Here is an 18,479-nt window from a genome sequence, read left to right as displayed (position 1 = left end):
AATTCTAGACTTGGACGATGGCTTAAGGGGCTCATCTTGTTGAAAGCGGCTACTGAGGCTATGTTTGTTCTAACGAAAAGGTCATCTTACCCAGGACGCCCACCAGCCGTATCCAGGCAGTATCTCATTGTCCATGCATGCTCAGTGATGGAATAACCGCGTCGACTGCTCGATAAAGCTAATACCCAGGTTCTCTGCAGTATCTAGTACTGCAGGATCATTTTGGCTTCCGAGAGGTGCTGCGACATACTTGACACCAGATCTCGCTGCTCTGTAGACATTGTCTACGAATGGGAACTGTCGTCTGTTAGCGTCGAACCACGGATGGAGTTGGAGTCTAGAGGACTTACAAAGGCGTCGCTGGAGACGGCCACTTCACTCAGCTTATCAAGCCACTGTCTTCGCTCCTCTGGAGTGAAGGGTTTGGGCACGGCTCCTTCGGCAAAGTTGCGCTCGTAGTCTTTCGTTTCGAATTCACTCTGCGGTGGAACTTGACCTGAACACAGCATGTCGATGGCGTTGGACTTCTCGGGCCGTTTTACACCTTTGGCCCACTGTATTGACAGAGTGCGCTCATGGAAGCGCATCCACCAATTGTCTGCCTTGTCTCCAGCCAACCGCGTACAATGAATCCGACTTTGCTGGCCGGCACCAAGCCCGATGACTTGACCGTTTAACGCATAGCAGACCGAGTTGGACTGTGTGTACTTGACGGCAATGGTGGCAACTGTGAGGTCACGGAGAGCCGAGTCCGATAACTGGGGACCATTCTTGGGGCGGATGACTGATTTAAAGGTCTCGTTGGGGGAAATCTTGACATCGTTACGTCCTTGTGTAAGCTGGACGCCATAAACGGTCCGAACTTCCTGTGCAGGAGGCTCGTAGCTGTCGTCCATCTGCAGGACCAGGTATTTGCCCGCCTTCTTCTTCTTGAGGATTTCGAGTGCTGCAGGTTCATAGTCAGGTGCAATCACACCGTCAGAAACCTCGCGAGAGATGATCTTTGCTGTTGGGACGTCACACTTGTCGGAAAGGGCTATGACATCGCCAAAGCTGGACATTCGGTCTGCGCCCCGGGCTCGTGCGTATGCTTGGGCAAGCCCCGAAGATTCAATACCCTCGATGTCGTCTACCATGTAGACCCTGCGTTCCTTCTCATTGAGGGGTACGCCGATAGCAGCTCCAGCCGGGGACACGTGTTTGAAACTTGCTGCTGCAGGGAGGCCAAGGGCTTGTTTGAGTTCTTTCACAAGGGGCCAGGCGTTCAGGCAGTCAAGAAGGTTGATGTAGCCGGGCGAGCCTCCTAATACCTTGAATGGCAAGTTGCCGTTGCGTACGAATGCAGCTGCAGGTTTCTGATGGGGATTGGCACCATAGCGAAGCGACAACTGTTGAACGCCGTTAGAGGCATATTGCTTGCGGAAGAAGTCGGAAATGGCGGCATCGTAATCGGCCGTGTGCTCGAAAGCCTTGAGAGCGTATTGCTGGCGAGTTTCTGTGGCGATGTCTCCTGCGTCGAGTTCTTGTAGGAAGTTGGGGTAGTCTGCCGGATCGCTGAGTATCGTTACTCGAGTGTGGTTCTTGGCGGCAGCTCTGATGAGGGTGACACCCCCGATGTCGATCTCCTCGACTGCTTCAGGAATGGTAACGTTGATCTTAGCAACGGTGTCCTTGAAGGGATAGAGGTTGCAGACGACGAAATCGACCTTGTTGATGTTTTGGTCTGCGAGGTCCTTTTCGTCGGAAGCAAGATCTCGAGCCAAGATACCTGCATGGACGGCAGGATGAAGAGTCTTGACTCGACCTGAAAGCATCTCAGGTGCCTTTGTAATAGCGGACACATCCCTGTAGAGTCATCAGTGGTCTGTATCCATACAGTAACAGTAGAGCCCGTACTCGACGGGGAAGCCTGCTTCTCGAATCAACTTTGCAGTGCCGCCGGAAGCCAAAAGGCGGACATTGTTCTTGATGAGGCCTTTTGCAAGGTCGAGCAGACCCGTTTTGTCGTAGACAGATAATATAGCTAAAAGGGGTCAGTCTGGCTGACTGTTCTAACTGGACAGCAACATTTGGTATGGTGGCAAGTATGACATACCGATTTTCTGAGAGGCCATGGTTGTGGATAACGGGATTGAACTGAGTTGTGAGCCGGGCACCAGGCAGAGGAGAGCTGTTACTGCAAGGAAGGGAAAGTAAGCTGGAAGAAGTGTGCTACTTGTGCCTCCACAAGGGATATTGTACGAAGTACTAGTGTGTCGTCGTACCCCCAGACAATCTGTTGAAATTTCGAAATTTCTCAAAATTCCCACTACGTGATGCTCGAATGATGGTGGGGGAGGCAACGCTGAAAAAATTACCACTCGCGATCTGCTCCGGGGCAGTTTTCCCGAACCGAGTGGCTAGCCACATGTGGATTAGTGCGGGACATTTGGCTACCCACAGCCTGATGAAATGTCAGGTTTCAGCCTCGTCGCTGAGTACGAGGCATGAAAACACTGGAGGCATAAAATCTATGTGGAAGTATCCATGGATCTTCAGTTTAAGGTCGCAATAGAGTCTGGATGCTGCAGGGTCAATTACTGTCAACGCTGTCATACCCCTCATCATAACAGTACAAAGTACACTTAGGTAGCCGAAGCCAAAAGCAATGGATTTGCTCGGTAGCTTCCCGCTTGTGAGAGTGCCACGTCGGAAAGACACAAGTCAGTAACGACTGAGGGATCAACCGGGTGTTCAGAGCAAATCCTCCAGTAAATGGCCATCTATCGTTCACTCTCTATCCATCCACTGAATCTGCCGTGAATGACATTTCTCATAATGTTATCGTGGTTGGCGTTGCCGACCCGCGCCTAGCTTCACTTTGACTCGCGCCGTCGTTCATGTTCGTCTCTTTGACTTCACAAGGACATTGTTTTCTCTTTTTCATTCTTCCTATTCATCTACCTTCACTGCGCAACCTTGCCATTCATCTACCCTCCTTCGGTCTATTGTGTGATTCGATAAAACCTCTGAGCCTTCACCCGTGACTTCACTTCTACCTGCTCTAGGCATGGGTTTTCTGATCAACCCCGCCATCGACTCTATACATCTCCTTCATCTTTGAGCATTCGTTTCAATCCCATTCGGCTGCTCAATTTTCCCGATAACAGAGAACGCGTTTCTTACGTTCGACATCAAACCCTTCAACTCTTCACGAGACTCTGCTTAGACAGTATCATGACGTCTCCAAGGAAAACTCGCCGACCGGTCCAGCCAAGACCTAAACAACCGGCGTACATCAACCCTCTACATCGCCAAACAACAACGACTATTCGACCGTATGTTCCCTCTCGTCGACAGCAACCACCAATCAACGCAAATTCTCCACTTGCCACGCAGAACACACTGCCTGACAAGCCAGCCAAGCCTTTCCCTTTCTTCAAACTTCCTGGCGAGATCAGAAACAAAATATATAGTCTTGTCGTCCCCAATACTCTAGTGATTGTCTCATCGAACCATCCTCAGAAGGAGTACAATCAACTGAAAGCCCAAAAACTCCCTGGTGAGCAGGTGAAATGTCCCCGCCTTCGGCTATTTGGGCAGTTTCAAGGCCAGAATACTCCCGTAGCAATGCTGTTCACTTGCCGACAGATGTATCAAGAGCTCCGTCAACTCATCTACTCCAGAACCACCTTCTGTTTCGACAGATTCGTCGTCATCAACAAATTCCTCAATCGTGTCCAGAAAGCATCCGCCACAAGCATCGAAAGACTGGAAGTGATCCACAAAGGATATAGTGAGCCTGAGCTCATGGCCGACCGAGAATGGAAATCACGCCATGATGCACGCTGGGCGGCGATGTTAAAACGTGTCAAAGCGGAGTTGACGGGCCTTCGAAGACTCAAACTCGACTTGACAATCTACGACTGGCCATGCTCACTTGATATCACCGAAGGATGGGCTCGACCACTCCTCGACCTTGCTAGTGATGGTCTCGAACGCGTTGAGATCTTGCTGGAGCATGATCGGTTCCACAAGATGAAATGTGCCGGTGTGGCTCGAGAACTGGAGAGCAAAATGATGACGCCTAAGGGTAGAAAGATGAAGGTGCAAGAAGCGCGAGCAGAGGACAAGAGAAAAGCCAAGAAGATCCTGACGATCACGTTTCCTCTAAACAACAGGATCACAAGTAACAATGTGCCAGTTCCGAAGATGGCCAAAAGGACTGGTCTGAGTGAATATGCTCAAGCTCAGCCTCTCGTCGCAACTTGCGGCATCCCCATGTGGTAGGGGCGGCGGCCGTCAATTGAAAATCCTACAGAATAGGCTTTATCAATCATTGGTGCGACACATTAGCGACGATCAGTACAGGTGGAATGTACTGTACTTTGAGTATGGGAAGACGCAAAAGCAGCAGGGAGAAGCTAATTGCGCTCAACTCAGGTGTAGCCATTGCTCATACCACAGAATAAGATACCCTATGAATCCAAGATAGAAAGCACGAATTCATTCCAATTCATTGTACAGTACGGATACGAACACCAAGCTTTAGACTTGACCGCTGCAGCAGTCAAAGTGACCAAAAATAGAGACCACCAACCAGAAGATGCCCAGGCATGCAGACCAAGGTGGGATTGTGCATGTGATAGTGGCTACTGAGGGCGAGTTGCCGCCCAGAGGTCGCTAGGGTACAAACAATTCATATGGTTGCTGATCAGCCGAGACCCTTCTTTGCACATCCGGAGTAGACAGTGAGAAGACTAAGAGCAAGCCATCACAAGAGACACCCAGTGAGCACAAAGCGAGGGAAGAGAGCCCTGTTGCAATGCTGGGCCCATCAATATTGATTCGTTGTAGGTGGGCGCTTCGACAGCGACTCTCGTCCAATCATTCGCCTCGCATCCACTTCATCACTCCCTAAACCTCCAATCCTCATCCATCTTCTCTCTGCTTCAACCTCTACCAACCGCCCGTTAATCATGCAGCTCGACAGCTCAAGCGCCCATGGCTTCCCCATTTCGGCACCGTTTGGAATGGTGCCTCCATCGGTATACCAAAGAAAGAATGGCATTACTACCATGCCATCTCCTCTACAGCCATCAACCTCTTTTCCACCTTCTCTTCCTCCTTCCCACCTCCGTCCCTCAGCTCGTGCCTCGTTATTTTTCTCGCAGCTCGCGCAGGCTTCGCAGAGCGATTTTTCTTAGATTCCTTGATATCTCTGCTGTGCACAGCCCCTAGACCAACAGTGTTGATTGCCTGATTGTTCAGAGCCTCGACCGACATAGCGACCGCAAAGCGCTTATTGGCACCAAACTTGTTTTACTCCGTGGCAGACCATAGAGTCAAGAACACCAAACCACCATCGCTCGGACGAATTACGGTCAACCGTGTTCTCGACCATTTGTTGGCCTGTCAATAGCTCAATCACATTTCCCGAAGCGCCTCTGGTCAGCACAACCCTGCCTGGGAGGTTGACTATTAGTCGGCCTGCTTCCCAACACCCGTCTGCTTCCTTCTCATCGTTGTCTATACAAGTGCTCCCGAGCTGGTCCTCGACGACATAGCAAAAGACACAAAAGATATCTCTCTCCACGGTGGTCGACTTCTTATATATCCCAAGATAGGTGTTGACCGTCTCACGTCAGCATTTGCCGCTACTCCCCCAGCCCGAGTCCGCATCTTGGGGAATCCTTGTCCTACCATCACCCGCAACGAGAAATAGCCTTAACAAGAGCGATGTCACCTTCCCACTTCGCACCAGTATCGCCTATCGATATCACCGTCAACACTAAATCTTTTCGCCCGGCGGGGTCTGCATTTGACGAACTCGACGAGAAATCTGAAGTCAAGGTGACAACTAGGTCACTCCGAACCAACTCTACTGCTTCCTCCACAAGGTCGACTAGGAACCAGGTTCGGAAGACTCGCTTTGCAGAAGCGACGTCGGTCTTTTCACCGGCATCCGGCCCTGGTGAACACAATTCACCTTTCGCGGATCCAAAGATGGACGCCCTCAAGCCTTCAGATGTTGGCTTCGGCTACATCTCAGACACCCAGCCTGTCGAGCAATTCATCACCGTTCGAAGTGACCCCAATGGCACTGCCGGTGCCCCTCTCAAGTCTGCTTTGAAGACGCCTGGGACGTCGAACCGGCTCTTGAATCCATTGAGCCCTACCTTCCGCGAAGAACAAATGCTCGAGAAGGAAGAATTGAAGACCGATGAACAACAGGCCAAAGATCTGGTAAGTTTCATACGTGGCTATCTAGTGCCCTCGACCAAGCTGACCTTATCGCTCGCACAGAAAGTCAAGACCCGCGTGCGCATGGCCAAGATGGTCCTCCGAGGCGTCAACTTTTCCTGCTCGCTCATCGTCCTCGCGATGCTCAGCACTGTCCTGACCATTTTCCACGCCACCAAGTCCATCCCACCGAGAAACAACCTGACGGCATGGGCACCCAAGCAGAAAATCTGGCCGCAGATCGTCGTCCTGAGCATCTCCAGCGTCTCCCTCCTCTTCTCAATCATTGTCATCTTGGCGTACTGCCGCAGAGGCCACAAGAGAGCCGAGAAGGTCGCCGTCTACTATACCATGTTCGCCGTGGGTTGGTTCTTGTTCAGCATCATCATGTGGTTGGTGGGCGCAGGCATCCTGCACGGAAGCAAGGCCAACGGCGGCGGCGTCGACATGTGGGGCTGGAGCTGCAAGGACAACAAACGCCGGGACTTGTTCAAGGACGACGTCCACTACGCACTCGTCTGCCGGTTGCAGGACTGGTCGCTCATCTGCTGCATCATCGAGGTCGTGGTCGAGGTCATCGTCATCGCCATCTACGGGATCGTGTTCTACCGCTTCTGGTCCAAGAACCGGCTCCGGAAGTCCATGGACGCCCGCGACCGCGCCCGCACCGACCTGTACCTCGCCCAGCTGCGCACGCAGTCGGCGCCAAACACCCCCGGCTTCGCCAGCGTCCAGACCCCGCGGACGCCCGGCTTCCCTTCACAGCATCACGCTCCGCCTTCGCTCCACTCTCCCCGGGGCGCCGCAGACGGCCTGGGGGCGCGTTCGCAGTCGCCCGCCCAGTTCGCCAACGTGTCGCCGCAGTCGAACACGACGACCTCGCCGTTCAGGTTGCAGGCACCGCCGATCCGCGTGCACGGCGCGACGCCCAAGATGCCGTCCACCGACAATTTCCAGAGGCGGGCCCTGACGTCGTCACCGCCGCCGCGAGCTCCCACGTCTCCGCCTCCCGAGGACAGAGTGCACGAGCACTTCGGCGCCGCCCCGGGGGAGCAGACGTACGACGCCGTTCCCATCCCCGGGGCTTACGTCCCGCCGTCCCAGCAACAGCAACAGCGCGGGGGACAGACTCCGCCCGGTCAGGCCTATTGATCCTGGACCTATTCCTGGAAACCCCCTTTGTGCGTGGACGAGGCGCCTGACGGTAGGATAATAGGACTTGGGATTCGGAGTACGGAGCCGATTTGTGGGGAGTGGTCGTCGGAATTCGACAAAAGGTACCACCCAGTACGAGACTACGGGTAACTATTCAAAGGAAAAAAAATGCAAACAAGTACCATGGGTTTACCTTGAACTTGGGAACGTGGGTCGTCTCGTTCTGATTGGGATCTTCATCCAAGCGTTCCTGATCCGATCCTGTCCAAGGCTGACGGTATGCCTCGCGAATACCGCCTTCATCTTATTTTTCTTCTTTACTTTCTTTTTTCTATTTTCTTCTCAATCTTCGTATCTACACACCGACAAAACACAAACACACAGACGTCAAACCATATCTATATCAAAGCATCGGGGGCCAGGAGCAGGAGCAGGAGCAGGAGCAGGAGCAGAAGCATTTAAGCACTAGCACTAGCTAGAACCCATACCTTAGGTAGCCAGGGTTGGAAATTAATTGTCATCAAACTGTATCTCATACAAGATTTTTTTCACAATTTGTTCTTCACCTCGTCGACGTTGCCATCATCGGTGATGTAGTGACTGTAATTCGTAGCAAAGACTCGGTACGCTGTGAGTATGACGATCATGTCACTCCGCTCCTTCCAACCCCGGTATCGGTATACTTGAATATCCATTTCAATTCAAAAACCAAGTCTTTTGTTGATTGTGTCTCTGTACAGTCTCAACTGAACAGACACGGATAGAATAGAGCATCTTCTCCTTTGAATAGGAAACAAGTGAGGAGGTTAGCCAGCTGGGCAACTTTCAATCTCGCCAAAACAAAAAGATCCCTCCACAAACTCTTAAACAACCAAAGAACGCCTCCAAGACCCCCCAATCACAGTCCCTCGTTGTTGGTATTTTCACATAAGCCCGCCATATGAATCGTCCCGTCTTTCCCAAGGCGTGGGACAGTATGGTTGGCGTCTTTGCCAGCGGCCGATCCTGTTGAAAAAACAAAAAAGAGCAAAAACGCACCACTCAGTGAAGAATTCGTTACGGGAAATAAAGGCACATGAAGCTTTCTTGAGTGCAAGGTGATGGGCCATGATTGCTCACATCAATCCGCCGTATGGGTCATCCTGTCTCTGCCACGGATGAGGGTCGTAGGCGCACTGCGTACGCTGATGATGAAATTTCTGGCCGTTACTTCCTTGGGTGAGCCAGAAGCCCAAAAAGTGCCTTTTGGATTTGCCACCACCGCTTCCTGCCGTGCGAGCCGACGCGGACTTTTCCTCTTGCAGGGACATGGCGGATCCCCCGGTCATACTGGACGTCCGCGACGGTGTGGCCGAGTGGTTGAACATTGCTTTGGCCTGGGCGAGCCGGACGAGGTGGACGGTGTAGTCGGAATCGATGATGTCGGAATCGGAGTCATCTGGGTCTGCCCCGACTGTGGAGAGCGCTGCGCTGTTACTCGAAAGACAATCATGAATGAAGTCGAGGATCGAGGGGGCGCTGTAGATGTGTTGCGGCGTGTCACTCCCCAAGATGCGGGAGCAGATCAGGTTCTCGAGGGCGGCCCGGAGCCAGTCATCTTCGGGGCCGTAGGTGGGTGTCTGGTAGAGGATGGACGAGAGTTTTGGGACGAGCTTGAACGGCACCGAGTGGTAGGGGGCCAGGTAGACGCGGATGACCGGGTGGACCAGTTGGTTCCGGTCGGAAGATGTGATGGACGTTCGTGTAGTCGTGGTGGAGGGAGGAACCTCGGCGGACTCATCGTCGCTCGAAGATGACTCAATTGGAACGGGGTACGGCTGTTGGCGGAGTTGATGGTTGTGCATGTCGAAGAGGACAGTATCGCTCGTCAGTTTTTTGGGACCCGAGTTCAGTCGGAAGAGACGTGATCTGGATTTGGGTTGTGCTTGGGCCTGGGATGAGGCATCCTCGTTGAGAGGAGAGACGAGGATGGACCAGTGGATGGGGGGCAAAGTGCTAGAGGTGTCGTCGGAATTGGGTAGGAAACCCAGGATGGATATTTTAGACATGTTTGATTGGGAGCTGTGTTATCCTTGTCGTTCAGATATTATCAAATGCCGTTCCGGTTCAACACTTGGGACTTCCTGGTTTGTCAACTGCTTGTAGGAATCCTTGGAAGGCTCGAAACGCTGAGTGCGCAGAATCAAATCGTCAATCAGGTGAGGTAGTCCAAGGTTCAATATGTATAAATAGATCCGGCAAAGTGAGGGTGGTTGAAAAAGCCACGAGATATATCGCCAATACGAGAAGATGATAAAACACCCAGTGATAGAAATATTGAAGTATGCAGATATCTCGGGGGGGATGATAGTGGACTGACGCAGGGCAAATGATGGGATGATGTATAAGATGTTGTTCAATTACCTCTTTCAGACCTACATCCATGGCAATTGGTGCTGGTTCGGGTGATTATATAGCAAGACTCAACATGCCTGCAGCCAAGTCATGTCCCTTTGCTGGATCTTCGCTTGGGCCAAAGCGGATTTGATTCGCCGAAAAGATGATGCACTGACTTCAAAATGGCGCATGAAGGAAGCAATGAGAATGGATGGAATCCGGCATTTTGTCCGGTTGAAAGATTATCAAAAAGATGTTCATTTGGAGCCGTAGATCTTCCGCAAATCTCCCGCCAATCACCGTCCACGACATTGCTGACTCACCCTTGCTCCGAGAGTTTGCCGGGGAGGCATCTCAGAAACACCAGACATTTCCACCACGAGGCTGCAAATAGCCTTGTGGACCAGGGGAAAAAATATCCAACAGGCCTTGCATCTAGGATAAAACCCGAGCATGTCCTAGCACAGATAATCAGCCCGGCTAGAACTCGGTGGGCTGTACCTGTTACCCATAGTGAGTGAGGAGCGGTGACAGATGGGACAGATGGCATTCCAGAGCGTGATAGAACTTGTCCACGATTGTCGTGAGATTCCAGATCTCACCATGGCCGATGCAATGTCCCGCGAAAGACACGAAAGACGGCGAGGTCTATTGCCGTCTGGCTTGCTGCATGTGAGAGCAAACGTTGACTAAGTGAGTGATTCGAGGGCTAACAGCTCCGCAAAACATTTTATGACCATGGAAAAGAGTCCAAGGGTATCATCTGCTTGATCCTTATTGCACCAGTGTGTGGAGTGTGTTGTACAACGAAAGTGATATGGTATTACACAGCAAAAGCCATCCTCTTCTAGCGACCCAACGCACCCTGACACGTCGATTTTGAACTAAACAGTGTTATAGCATGTCTGCTCGAGCCTCAGACTGTAGATGCGTAGTTTCCGCCTCTTTTCCTGTTGAACGCTCTCTGGTCTTTCAGCCAATTGCGATATCCAGCCACACTTGATATCTTCTCGCCGTAAAAGTCCGGGACGGGATTGTTTGTGCTAGCACCGCTAGGATTGACTCGGTGCCTCTTGATCCTTTCAAAGAAGGCTCGTTCTTTGATTGTGAATTCTGGGAGACGGCTTCGATGAAGCAGTTTCCATAGTGAGTTGCCAAATGCCGGGCCGATGAGCCATCCTAGAAAGGTTGCACCAAAGGTTGCAATTCCCATACTGATGAATGGATCTGTTGGCACCAGTTTTGTAATCTGGTCAGCCAAGTCTGGTACTTCCGAGAAGGCGGCGATAGCACCACCCGTAGATACTATGGACGTGACTATGGAGGAGGTTAGGGCATATCGGCGTCGAGACTGGCGCAGTCGGAAGAAGGCATTCCAGTCAAGGATATCAGAAGAGGGTCGCGGAGAGTCGGCGGAAGTCGACGCATGGCGGATGCGGCACAGGGAAGGGGTGAAAAAAGATGCTGAAGTGTTTGTGGAGGGCGATGGAGAGGCCGCTAGGGCTGCGAGCTTGGAGGATGATGGTCGGTGAGGTCGTGCTATGAGGGTTGCAGAAGACATGCCTCGCCGTGAGGGTGTCGACACATAGTGTGACTTGAGCAGGGTCGGTTGGGATTGAGTAAGCTGCAGACCAATCCTAGTAGACCTGGCAGCCATTACAACGGTGCTGACAGATATTGAATGTTGTAGTCAGAATATAACAGCTGAAGAGATGTTGGTGTTGGTGTTGGTGGTGGTGGTGGTGGTGCTTTTTTTCGCCAGCTGCGGTCACAGTCAAGCTTCCAGTTGAGGCTGGATTTGCGAGGTAGAAGCAGCCACAGTGACTTCACGCCGCAAAAAGACCCGCCAAGCACGTACTGTATGTTGCGAGACCAGCCACAGCTCGAAGTAATAATTAGGATGCTACAGAAGTGCTTACAATTCTAAGCTGTGCATGTAAGCGAACAAGCCATCAACAGATTCTGGATGTTCAACATAGTCTGGCCCGTGCGCTGCTGATGGTGAAGCGGCAGTCGACATTTCAGCTCGGGAAGGCGAGTCTCGTTCTCGTAACCCGTCCTAACCTGGAAGTTTAGTTATAAGAGACTTTTTCTCCAGGCATGATTGCAGCTAAAGTTTTGCCTACTGTACTGAATGCGGGCACTATCGCTTAAGGGTCATACTGCCTCTTCTGGGCATCTCTATTGGCCTGTACTCCGTATCCATCCTCCCCCCGGGCCTTGTCTATGAGCAGCCTGCGTCGGCTCCAAGCAGCCACCTGCCAGCCTGCGCATCACACTCTTCTTTATCCCCATGCTGATCGTCTGTCGTTCTTTCGAGTCTGAGCAGACTGTCATCAAAAGATCATGACTATTGCTGCAGCATATCAGTCCAGGACGTCTTGGGTTCATGCTGTGCCTGTTTCCCACCTTTGCGACTCTCGAAATTAACCCCAAACTTCGATACCGACTTCGCCGGTGCACATCTTATCTCAGCCCGTATTCGTGCACAGAAGATGCCGTTGCGAATCCTCCGGACCCTAGGATACCTGCCCCTTAAAGACCTATGTTGATGTCGAAACCCTGCTATTCCGGTGACAGAATTCGCACGCCATGCCGCGCCCAAAGAAAGCCGATCAGGATGGAAGAGAGGCGAAGAAGCGCTCGAGGAATGGTTGCTGGTAGGTGACTCGGCAGAACTCTTGAGATACGTCTGCTTATACATACCCGGGAAATAGGCCTTGTAAATCGAGGAAGGTCAAGTGGTATGAGTGTCCCTCATGGTGATTGTCCGGTGCGTCTATATACTAACAGGCTACAGTGGGGAAGAGAAGCCCAGTTGTGTCAACTGCCAGAGGCAAGGTGAAACATGCGATTACAGTATACGATTGAACTGGGATGGACGAAGCAAGAGAAAAGACGACGGAAAACCGGGCGCACAAATCATGACCTTCAGCCAGCATCAAACCACTCCACCGCAGCCCATGTTGCATGGTTATTCAAACGGTGTTCCCGTTCAAGGACTCGACTGCGACATGAATTCCCGAGTTTCTGATATGCAATCACAAATGCCTCCGAACTACCTCGTTGGACACCACTCGCCAGACCCCTCAATGTCTTCGATTCCTCATTTCTCGAACCCCGTTCCAATGCCTGCGACCGATCCCAATCCTTCCAGACCACCCCCTCCACCTGTCTTGAGGACACCCCGCTGGACTGAAGGTGCAACCCATCCTGTAGGACCCGAAAATGTACCTGTGCCCCCTTTGCGACATTCAATGTCGCTTCCAGCATATCCTTCGCCATCAGAATCAGCATTCGGCAGCCCGAGCCTCAATGGGGGGATGTATCACTTTGGTGGGAACACTGTGCAAATGCGCCCGCCCATGCCAACGTCCAACCCGATTCACTATCAGGAATCTGTCAATTCGCCCCAACACCCTTCCAAAAGAATAAAGTTGAGTCCTCGGACGGACAACTTTGGCAGACCGATGCAAAACTTTCAACGGGCAACGTCTTATGGTCCCAATGAAACCGAGGAATCACTCCGGGTCCAGTTCAATCCTAACACACCTACTTTCTTCCCTTCTTACCTCAGCAATCCATTGACTCCAGCGACCTCGGCATCACAAGCCACGGATGGCGATGATCGACGTATCTCAGTGAGCTCCTTGTTGTCTGAAGATCTTGACACGGAAGACTCAAAGGCTTCAAACCTTGCCGAACAGACCGTGGTGCCCGATGATCAGTACTCACGGCGTGGTTCTCTTCACCAGCGAATGGTGTCGTACACGCAGACCGAGACTTATGGGATGGACCGCGGAAATCCTGACCTGGACATCCCGAGGAACAATGACACCATGGCCATCTCAGGCGACTCACCTTCAGAACATAGTGACTTCGAATCATGGTTAAACGACACCGATCTCGGAGTACCAGAGTTTGGTTTTGGGCTTGTAAGTCGGGAGACAGTGTTTGCCAAAGGCGGCTATTACGCTTCACCAGTTCCCATCAAGATCCCACGAAAGTTAGAACCATTACCTCGAACACTTTCAGAGAATCCAATGAACTTGCTCTATTTCCATCACTTTCTCAACCACACGGCCAGGATTTTGGTGCCACATGATTGTCCCGAAAACCCTTTCAAGACAATTCTCCCAAAAAGTAAGTCACAAAAAGAATGCGAAGATGCTTCATTTACTTATAGATCTCAGTGGCCGTGGAGAACACGAATCTACTCAACTTATTACTGGCCTATTCTGCATGCCATCGGGCGAGACTGTTGAATCACCCCGAACCTGCGAATCGTATTGCTCATTGGGTTCGAGATGTGTTTCCCTTCCTGCGACAGACTCTGGACAATGTTTCAAACACGGATGTATCCAATGCTAATTTGGCCACCGCAATCATGTTGTCTTCTCTGGAGATCATTTCACCTTCAAGTTTTGGTGTATCCATCCCGTGGCAAAATCATCTGAGTGTTGCCAGAAGTATCATCCGTGCTCGAGGAGGCCCAAATTCGATCTCAAGAAAGGACCCAGTCATGTTCTTTTTGACTCGATGGTTAGCATATCTGGACGTGTTGGGTTCGCTCTCTGGCAGACGCAATGAAGAGCCTCTGTTTGCCGGCAATTACTGGTCCAGTTCGCACGAAGATAGCACTTCGGCAAAGGAGCTGTCACTGACCGACGACGATGGAGATGATGACGATGACTATACCATTGACTGTTTGTTAGGCTTCACTACCAGGTGTGTTTCAATCCTGGCTCAGGTGGCTGTCCTGGCCAGACAATGTGAGTCGGGCAGGATCGATCCAGAGACTGGACAGATCAACGAAGCATGGAGGCCTGCCCCCGATATCCTTAAGAAAGCAGAGAAGCTGCGCCAGGACCTGGAGCGTGCTCGAAACCACGAACACATCCAATGTCACCATAGTCCACAAATGACAAAAGCCCACCTGTGCGACTCACGACGCAACTCGGCTTATGCAGAAATGTCAGAGAAAGACCAGGAAGAAGCTTTTGCGACAAATTCTGCGTTTCATTGGGCAGGGCTTGTACACCTGCTCCGCAGAATTCACAACCTTCCTCGTAGTGATCAGGCGGTGCAGCACGCGGTTCATGAAATTGTGAAAATTTTACAAAGCATTCGACGAGAAGGGAGTGCCGAAGCCTGTCTCTTGTTTCCCATGTTCACGGCTGGTGTCGAGGCTGAAGATCCACTCGATCGAGCAGAGGTTCTAAGCAGGATCAAGGCCTCTGAAGGACTTGGAATGTGTCAAGTCAGTCATGCTCGCAAGATCATGGAAGAGGTTTGGCGGACAGGAGTTAGTTGGGAGGGTTTGACAACAGGAGGATTCTTTGGTTGATTATACATGGAGTACCGATGTGTAGCAACACACAGGTGGACACGACTATGTTTACGTTTTATGACCATGAGATATTATCTCTACTTTTTGCATTTGATGAGCGTTGGTGCTGGGGGATTTTGGGTCTATATACTGTTTTTTTCATGACTTCTGCAGTGGAACATTCATGTCGCCAATCTGGCACTTGTTTTTGTGGCTGTACAGTCCTCTAGATATCTATTGTGCCTAACAATGCTCTGGTTTTGTTCTTTCTTACACGTGCGGACACGAAGAGGTGAGACTCGGTACCGAATATAATTGGCAGCCATCTATTAAACGACGTCAGCACGTGCGACAACGTCAATTCCATTTATTTCCATTTCATCATTGTATTTATGTTCATAGAATCTCACTGTATGCATCCAACTCGCTCTTCTTTCTCACTCTTTCACTGACTGATATACGCTTCATTTGATTAAAAGGGGGCCTCACTCTGGACCTATCGACAATCACCCCATCACCACGTCCATCTTAGAGCTCTACTGCGTAACCACTTCTTGCATTCCAAGGCGTTGCAATTTGGAACAGGCAACAAATCGCTCGGGGGTTTTCTGTAATTTTTGAGGAATTTGTATCCAGAAACCAAACGAAACGCGGAAGAAAAAAATAATGTCATCTCCCAGCACCCAAGCCATGAACAAACTCATCCGACAGCACCCGCTCCAACGTCTCTCGTCGCCGTCGCGGGGGTTCTCGGCGGCCGTCCACGCCGCCGGCCTCGCCAGCTTCGCGTACAGCTACAACTACCTCGTGGCGAACCCGAACCACATCAACCAGGCGTACGGGTGGCACTTCCAGTACCTGACCATCATCGGCCTGACGCTGGCCACGGCCACGTTCGCCCTCGGGCTCGCGGCGGACGTGACGCTGTCCCGGCGGCTGTTCGCCGCCAAGAACGTCCTGTCCGTGTGCTCGGCACCCATGGAGGTCCTGGTCAGCGTGCTCTACTGGGGCCTGAGGGCCGTCGACCCGGAGCTCGTGGTCCCCAAGGAGCTCGAGCTCCCCGTCGCCGCCGACCTGGGCTTCCACCTCGCCCCGAGCGCCCTGCTGCTCCTCGACATCCTCCTGCTCAGCCCCCCCTGGACCGTCACCGCGCTCCCCTCGGTCGCGCTGAGCGTGGCCATCGCCTTCGCCTACTGGTTCTGGATCGAGCTGTGTTACGGCTACAACGGCTTCTACCCGTACCCCTTGTTCGAAGTGCTCGACCGGACCCAGCGCGTCGGCCTGTTCACGGCCAGCGCGCTCATCATGGCCGCCAACACCATGATCCTCAAGTGGCTGCACGGCAGGGTGAACGGCCAGGTCGGGAACACGCGCTCGGAGAGGCCGGGCAGGGTGAATTGATATCTAGATTTTCGGACACTCGGACCGGGATGGACGGCTGCCCACAAAAGAGCAGAGATGGCCCAGATGGATTCTCAATCTTTCACATGTGCATCGTTCGAAGCATGTAGAGATGCAAAATCCTCAAAACCCAGTGGACATTTGGTTTTTTCCGGGATGGAAAAGTAATATCTTGTTCCTTTTTACACATGAAGCTCCAAATATGTATAGATATATCTACCTAAATCGGAAAACAGATGAAAATTTCCGTCTTTTTTTGTTCTTTAAAAGAACGCCTGCAATCCTGTAATCGCCCTTCCTAGAATCAAAGCATGGATATCACTTTGGCCCTCGTACGTCTGGGTGACGAACAAATTTGCCACGTGTCGTCCGATGTGGTACTCGTCGCTCACCGCGTTCCCTCCAAAGATTTCCTGTAGCGTCCGCGAGTGGTGCAACGCGCGATCACAGTTTTGTCTCTTGATCATACTGATCATCTCCGGGGCCAAGCCGGCCTCGCTGTCCTTTACCCGTCCGACCTGAATCGCGGCGAGCAGACCGTACGCCGCGTCCGTCGAAGCGTCGGCCAGCTTCTTCTGGACCAGCTGGTACTTGGCCAACGGGTTGTTCTGGAATTGTTTGCGCTCGAGGGCGTACGTCCTCGTGCGTTCGATACAGTCTTCGAGCGCTCCCACCACACCGAACGCGATCCCGAAGCGTGCCGAGTTCAGGCACGAAAAGGGACCCTTGAGGCCGGTCACGTTGAGCATGTTCTCCTCCGGCACGGGACAGTTGTCGAGCTGGATCATCCCCGTTATGCTGGCCCGGAGACCGGTCTTGTTCTTGAGGGCAGGCGTCTCGAGTGTTCCGGGAGGACAGGCGGCGCGCTCGATCACGAACCCTTTGATTTGACCGTCGAGTTTAGCCCACACGAGTAATATATCGGCGATGGGGGAGTTTGTGATCCACGTCTTGGAACCCGAGAGACTGTAGTAACCTTTCTTGGTCGGGTGAGGGCGCGCCGTGGTTTCCATGGATCCTGGATCCGAGCCATGGTTCGGCTCGGTCAGCCCAAAACAGCCTACGGATTCGCCCTTGCCCAGTTTCTCGAGCCAGCGGTCCTTTTGCGCCGGGGATCCGAATTGGTCGATCGGACCCATGACGAGGGACGATTGAACGGACATGCCGCTCCGGTAACCTGAATCGATGCGTTCGACCTCGCGGGTGATTAGTCCTGAGGCGACGGAGCTCACGCCCGGGCAACCGTGGGTCTTTATGGTCGGGCCCAGTAGGCCCAGAGAGCCCATTTCCTGGAGAATGGATCGATCGTAGTTTTCTGTGCGGTAAGCGTCGAGGACGCGTGGAAGAAGGCGATCCTGGCAATAAGCGTGGGCGGTCTCTTGAATGCTGACCTCTTCCTCGGTGAGGAGGGTTTGTGATGAGAGAGGGTCATCCCACTGGAAAGTTGCACGGCTGGAGGCAGAGCGAGACGATATCAGACGTGATGATGCCAGCCGGCTTGCACGCCGGGTCGTGGACGTAAGAAAGGACATGACGGTCAGGAATGTATGGGGACTTTGGGGAAAATCGAGGAAGATGAAGTCGTGATAATGAAGTAGAAGACAAGAGAATGATTGTAAAACAATATCTACAATATAAAGGAATTGGACTTTGATGGACCAGACTCGGTCCTCTTGAAAGTGGCCAACATGTTTGGGAAGCCGAGGGGGAACAGGATGATATTGCCGTTATAGCCGTTGCGTATGGAGTCATACAGCCGATGGACTCGGGTCAATCCGCCAAGGACATTTGAAATGCTGGACGGCATCTTGAGATGTTTTCATGCCATATCTAACAAGGATTTGCATTCCTCGTCAAACCCCGTCTGATTTATTCTCTGCTGTATTGTATTGTAGGTACGGAAGCATGGCTAGGTATGTCTTGGACAGTACCATCTCTGGTGCAACCATACCCGTCTGGTTAGGAAGGAGAATCCTTGGATTGCTGATGGATCTGC

The 18,479-nt window shown here is 52.1% G+C and overlaps 8 protein-coding genes across 8 annotated transcripts; 4 read left to right on the top strand and 4 right to left on the bottom strand.

Moving 5' to 3' along the window:
* Positions 1-20: 20 nt before the first annotated feature.
* PV06_05846 (bifunctional purine biosynthesis protein ADE17) lies at positions 21-2,329 on the bottom strand. Its single transcript, XM_016406895.1, has 4 exons — positions 2,096-2,329; positions 1,897-2,023; positions 351-1,845; positions 21-297 (listed from the first exon to the last, which is right to left on the bottom strand). The coding sequence occupies exons 1-4, from the start codon at positions 2,112-2,114 to the stop codon at positions 142-144; spliced, it is 1,797 nt and encodes a 598-aa protein (XP_016262499.1). The 5' UTR covers positions 2,115-2,329; the 3' UTR covers positions 21-141.
* An 887-nt stretch (positions 2,330-3,216) lies between these two features.
* PV06_05845 (uncharacterized protein) lies at positions 3,217-4,269 on the top strand (the record flags this gene model as incomplete). The annotated part of the gene is made up of 1 exon (XM_016406894.1): positions 3,217-4,269. The coding sequence occupies one exon, from the start codon at positions 3,217-3,219 to the stop codon at positions 4,267-4,269; it is 1,053 nt and encodes a 350-aa protein (XP_016262498.1).
* Positions 4,270-5,106: 837 nt separating this feature from the next.
* Positions 5,107-7,832, top strand: PV06_05844 (uncharacterized protein). The gene is made up of 2 exons (XM_016406893.1): positions 5,107-6,225; positions 6,286-7,832. The coding sequence occupies exons 1-2, from the start codon at positions 5,719-5,721 to the stop codon at positions 7,372-7,374; spliced, it is 1,596 nt and encodes a 531-aa protein (XP_016262497.1). The 5' UTR covers positions 5,107-5,718; the 3' UTR covers positions 7,375-7,832.
* PV06_05843 (uncharacterized protein) lies at positions 7,797-9,812 on the bottom strand. The gene has a single exon (XM_016406892.1). It carries the CDS (start codon positions 9,423-9,425, stop codon positions 8,493-8,495), a length of 933 nt encoding a protein of 310 aa, XP_016262496.1. The 5' UTR covers positions 9,426-9,812; the 3' UTR covers positions 7,797-8,492.
* Positions 9,813-10,269: 457 nt separating this feature from the next.
* PV06_05842 (uncharacterized protein) lies at positions 10,270-11,671 on the bottom strand. Its single transcript, XM_016406891.1, has one exon. The coding sequence runs from the start codon at positions 11,408-11,410 to the stop codon at positions 10,670-10,672; it is 741 nt and encodes a 246-aa protein (XP_016262495.1). The 5' UTR covers positions 11,411-11,671; the 3' UTR covers positions 10,270-10,669.
* A 293-nt stretch (positions 11,672-11,964) lies between these two features.
* On the top strand, positions 11,965-15,435 carry PV06_05841 (uncharacterized protein). Its single transcript, XM_016406890.1, has 4 exons — positions 11,965-12,413; positions 12,471-12,497; positions 12,554-13,896; positions 13,947-15,435. The coding sequence occupies exons 1-4, from the start codon at positions 12,346-12,348 to the stop codon at positions 15,098-15,100; spliced, it is 2,592 nt and encodes an 863-aa protein (XP_016262494.1). The 5' UTR covers positions 11,965-12,345; the 3' UTR covers positions 15,101-15,435.
* A 57-nt stretch (positions 15,436-15,492) lies between these two features.
* Positions 15,493-16,734, top strand: PV06_05840 (uncharacterized protein). Its single transcript, XM_016406889.1, has one exon. It carries the CDS (start codon positions 15,749-15,751, stop codon positions 16,481-16,483), a length of 735 nt encoding a protein of 244 aa, XP_016262493.1. The 5' UTR covers positions 15,493-15,748; the 3' UTR covers positions 16,484-16,734.
* Positions 16,619-18,185, bottom strand: PV06_05839 (uncharacterized protein). The gene has a single exon (XM_016406888.1). It carries the CDS (start codon positions 18,013-18,015, stop codon positions 16,747-16,749), a length of 1,269 nt encoding a protein of 422 aa, XP_016262492.1. The 5' UTR covers positions 18,016-18,185; the 3' UTR covers positions 16,619-16,746.
* Positions 18,186-18,479: the final 294 nt, after the last annotated feature.

The sequence above is a fragment of the Exophiala oligosperma genome (genome assembly GCF_000835515.1).
Source record: "Exophiala oligosperma strain CBS 72588 unplaced genomic scaffold supercont1.5, whole genome shotgun sequence".
NCBI lineage: Eukaryota > Fungi > Ascomycota > Eurotiomycetes > Chaetothyriales > Herpotrichiellaceae > Exophiala > Exophiala oligosperma.
The sequence above is the reverse complement of the archived record's forward strand: the minus strand, read 5'-3'. Positions and strand labels throughout refer to the sequence as shown.